This window comes from Ascaphus truei, unplaced genomic scaffold, assembly GCF_040206685.1.
Source record: "Ascaphus truei isolate aAscTru1 unplaced genomic scaffold, aAscTru1.hap1 HAP1_SCAFFOLD_3598, whole genome shotgun sequence".
Taxonomy (NCBI): domain Eukaryota; kingdom Metazoa; phylum Chordata; class Amphibia; order Anura; family Ascaphidae; genus Ascaphus; species Ascaphus truei.
In genome coordinates, this window is record NW_027456616.1 from 1 (window position 1) to 5,000 (window position 5,000).

General features: G+C 41.6%; 1 protein-coding gene across 1 annotated transcript in view; it reads left to right on the forward strand.

Moving 5' to 3' along the window:
* Nucleotides 1-128: 128 nt before the first annotated feature.
* LOC142483707 (collagen alpha-2(V) chain-like) overlaps nucleotides 129-5,000 on the forward strand; it is a 14,131-nt gene continuing 9,259 nt past the window's right edge. Inside the window, exon 1 of the mRNA XM_075583728.1 lies at nucleotides 129-381. Coding sequence (XP_075439843.1) covers nucleotides 144-381 — 238 coding nt within the window. The 5' untranslated portion in view covers nucleotides 129-143. The remainder of the gene's footprint in view (nucleotides 382-5,000) is intronic.

Below are 5,000 nucleotides of genomic sequence, written 5' to 3' on the forward strand. Positions count from 1 at the left end.
CACATTGCAGTCGATAATAGCAATAAAAAAATCATTGGCATGCATATTAACACGGCCTTCCTAGTGAGAAAATGAGGGCAATATTGGCTTTTTCAAATACTAACCCATTTTTATTTGGTAATGTAGACTTCCTAAGTAACCCGATGTCCTCTTCTAATGCCCATGCAGGAGAAGTAGATGACATTGCCTGCAAACAAGATGATAAAATCTACATGAATCGAGATGTTTGGAAGCCCTCACCATGCCAGATCTGCGTGTGTGACAACGGAGCCATCCTTTGCGATGAGATCCAGTGTCGGGATGTCTTGGAATGCAATAACCCAGAGATCCCTTCAGGAGAATGCTGCCCTATTTGCAGAAATACAGGTGGAGGTCGCCCAGGTAACAACTAGCACATTTTCCCTTTTCATGTGGACCTATATTCAAAATGCTGTGAATACATCTACTCCTTGTTTGGGAAGACTTCAACCCCATTCAAGAGTATGGAGCAGAAATCTTCCAAAGCTTGGGTAATGCTGAATACTGACCATAGAGTGACACACAAACTCACCCCCCCCCCCCTCTCAAAGAAATATACTGTTGTAATTATTGTAGGTACTGTACTTATAAAATGGGAATATTCTTACACATGGTTGCTTACTAGTAGACACTAATTTATTTATCATAGTGTAACCGGCAGCAATAAATATGGCAATGTTTAACAACTTATCTGATTAGTAAAAAAAAACAGGTGTAATTAAAACTAAGATTCATTACATTTTTATACCATAACACAGACTTTAACTTCCAAACCTCACTTGAATAATCCTTGTATCTGTTCTCACATATTGGGTTACACTTACTGGGTATGTGCATGCCTCTTTACCCCTGCACTGTATTTATTGTATGGTACATACCAGTTCAAGTAACACAAAATTCTCCCCTGATTCTCACACAAGATCATGTAAAATAAATGATTTTTTTGCAGTATTGCAATAATAATATTTTGCCATAGTTCTCAAAATGTTATTGGATTAATGAACAACCAGTGAGATCGCTCGTACTTTGGTGCAAAATTTTAAACTCTACTCCTGGTTTAAAAGACAAATATGTTTCTCTGCAAAAGTGCATCCACATGACTCTCCTACTGTGCTGTAGGTTTGCAAAGTTCAAATAGAGCCATATTTGCGAAACAGTGCTACACCATTAGACACCTTACAGCCCATTCACTTGAATGTCCAGAGAAAAGAGCACTCCCAATACTGTAGATATATTGCCACAGGTGCATTTCAAGTTCACCAGCCGGGAAAGCTTGTAAACATCAAGGACAAGAAGAATAGCAGCACTCCAATGGTCTTATGCAAAAAATATACAAAATGTATTTAATTTTTTTTTTTTACAGTTTCTGTCCAACCATGGACCTTTGTCGATAGGGGGGAGTTTGTGGATGAACTTCTGAATATAATCTTGGTCGTCTGTAATAGTAATAATAATAATAACAATTATATTTATGTAGCGCTTTTCTCCTAATGGGACTCGAAGGGCTTCACAGTTACAAAAAGGAAAAAAGAAAACATTTAAGGTCATAAAAGAGACCAATTACTAGGAGTGCATTATAGGACAGTACTGTAGCTATTAAATGCTGGACAGGTTGTGGTTCATTAATTAAATGCCTGGGTAAACAGGTAGGTCTTGAGTCTGTTTTTATAGATTTCCAGAGAGGGGGCCTCTCGAACTGTATAAGGCAGATTCCTCCAAAGATTGGGAACAGCATGGCTGTAAGGGAATCCAGGGGTTGAAACTTCCTTTACAAGGCAGGAAATTGCCTGGGTGTCGACTTCATACTTGAACTGTGAGGTGTGCACAATGAACTCCTGATTGAGCAGGGATAAAAGGCAGGAATCTGTCAGACAGAGAGACTGCTTTCCTCCAGAAAGATAGTGAGATAGGAAGATAAACTTCTCCCAGCCAGGAGAGAGTCTGGCTGTTATGGACCCTAGGACTGAAGGAAGCAGGCATGTGGGGTCCAGCTGGGAATCACACCCAGGATAAAGATTGCTCCCCAAAACCAGCATTCCTAAAGGAGTGAAGGAGCGACACGGAGACCCTGTGAAGGAATCCCTATGACATACCAGATAAAATCTAAAAACTATACTACTATGCCTAAAGATTATTGTTTGCACACAATATTACGTTTTGGGTCGGACAACCAGCTTAAGTGACAGCCCGTTAGCTAGGGATCGGCTTGTGTAGTTGGTTTCCCTAATGGCAATAGGATTTTGGTTTATGATTTGTTTTGCTTAAAGGGACAATGTATCCAATGTTTTTAGTTGTCTTTTGCTTAATAAACTAATACAGTTAAGGTTCACACTCGACTACAGGCCACTCCATCATAGTGGCTAAAAGCTCGGGCCCCAAAAGAAAAGTCAAGGAGATTTTGGGAACTGTTAGGAGTCCTTCATCTGCAGATTGAAGTGAGTGAATGGGAATTTAGGCAACTAGAAGCTCCTTCAGATAGCTGGGACCCTGGTCATGTAGTGCTTTGAATGTCAACAAGCCAATCTAGAATTAAATTCGCCATTTCAGTCAGCCAGTGCAGAAAATGGAGAACAAGTGCTGTGTCTAAAGAACGGGTCTGGTTAGTTAACAACCTGGCTGCAGCATTCTGCATTACAGTAGCTGCATGTGACACAGCTCTTTTTCTGGAAGACCCAGGTAGAGTGCATTGTATTAGTCCAGACATGAGGACACAAAGGGATGGACAAGCATAGTAAGATCCTCTGGGGAGGATCAAGTGCTTAATCCTTGGCTATGTTCTTTAGGTGGAAGAATGACAATTTGAATACGGCTGACACCTGATGTTTAAGGCTGCATCCATACTTGTTCCGATGTCGTAAGCGACGTCGCCCGCACCAAATACAAACCAATGAAGGCCAATGCGCATGTGCATAGTGGGCGTGTGCATGTAAGCAGCGAGGTGACCGATGCGTGGCAAGAAAAAATTGTTTGTCCTTGACGGGTCACAGAAGCGAGAGAACCAGCTCTGTGACGTCTCGGCCTCGCCTCCTCGTTGCCTCTGCCTGCAGGACAGAAGTCTCTCCTGCTGCAGGCAAGCGTGATGCCGCATGAATGGTCGCATGTATTCACACATTCACTATGAATGAGGCCTAGTATCAAGTCACAGTGAAAGACAACACAAAGATTCCGCACATGGACAAAGTTTAGAAACTTAGAACCCCAAGCTTAAGGCCAGTTGGTTGACTTAGCAGCAGCCTTGTTGTCTTCCGATAGTGAGCATCCACCACAAGCACATCTGTCATCAGGATTCAACCTCAACCAACTGGCACTCATCCACTCTGGGAGCTCAGATAAAGATTAATGACTGATAATGGATCCTTATTACCCAGTGCAAAGACCAAGTAGAGTTGAATGTCATCTGCATAGCAGTGATAACCCAGGCCATGTCTGGTTACAGCATGTCACCTTGTGGCAGCATGTACACTGCAAACAACATATGATAGAACCCTGTTGCACTCCTCGTGACGGGGGCATTGGTACAGAGGAGTACACTCCTGAAGATACTCTCTGTGAGCTGTTAATGAGAAAATATCTGAACCATCTGAGAACTGGATACTCTTTGACACAGCGCTATTGCAGCGTGAAATTCGTTAGAGGTATATCCATACACCTCCATGCTGTCTAACCTCCAATAAAGTTATTTTTTATTAGCACCATTGCTTAGCCCCAGATTATTTGGCAAACACTGGGCTCTGTTTTCTCTTGGTTTGGGAACCTCCTCCATTATGAGAACTTTGCCACCCTGTCCACAAAAACCTTTCAGGTGCTCCATTAAGAGCCCATGGACCACAGTATCAAATGCTGAAGAGAGGTCAAGGAGTACTAAGATCAAACAGTCACCTCTCTCTCGCCACCCAGGGATAATTTAGCACATGAACCAGAGCTGTTTCAGTACTATGCTATCTTCTGAATCCTGACTGGAATGGATAATAAATATTATGGGTTGATAGACTAGTTTCTAGTTCTGGAAAGATCCCGGTCTTCCAAGAGCATAGAACTATTTTGGCTGGGCACTGGGCCAATTACATCAACACACTTTAAGAGAAGATGTGTGGGACTGGGTCCAAATCGCATGTAGTGTGACGCAACCCCTGGATTATTTGCACAGTCTTCTACATACAAATTGTCAAAGTAAGTCCCTAACTCCAGAGAACGTGCATTTTCGTGCCTGGAACCCTGACACTCATTAGATAGTACAGCCGGAACACCAGCCCAAATAGAGGTTATTTTATCAGAGAAGGGAGCAAAATCATCAAAACGAGACTATGAAAAAGGCTTCACCAGACTGCAGACATGCTGGTTTGCAGAGCCTCTACACGGTGAGGAAGAGCTTAACTTGTCTTTTGTCTGCTTCGATGATCATGGTCCAGGTGGTGATGGCCCTGGAAGGTCGACATCATCATTGTCATCACAACAACCTGAACCACGATTGATCAATTCTCGTAGTGATGATGATGATGATGATGATGATGATGATGATGATGATGATGATGATGATGATGATGATATCTGTGTAGCAGAGCCAATCTGTGTCCATGATTGGACTGAAACATTGCTCTATACATTGAATATACAACATGTATCCATTATACCTTTGTCCATGGTTGGGTCGAAACATTGATTTTTTTTTTTTTTTTTTTATATACTGTATTTTGTATATTATTTTACATAAGAAAATTGGAGTGCTGCTGTTCTTCTATTCCTGATGTTTACAAGTTTTTTTTTTTTCCCCTGTTTGGTGGATGATTTTTATATATGTACTGTACCTGTAGCAATATATCTACAGTATTAGACATGCTCTTTTCTCTGGACATTCAATTGAATGGGTTTTAAGATGTATATTTTTTGCATAAGACCATTGAGTGCTACAGTACTATTCTTTTCCGTTCACTTGACTGCCATTAATTGTTGTCCTGTACTGGACGAACCTTACGGACTAGCAC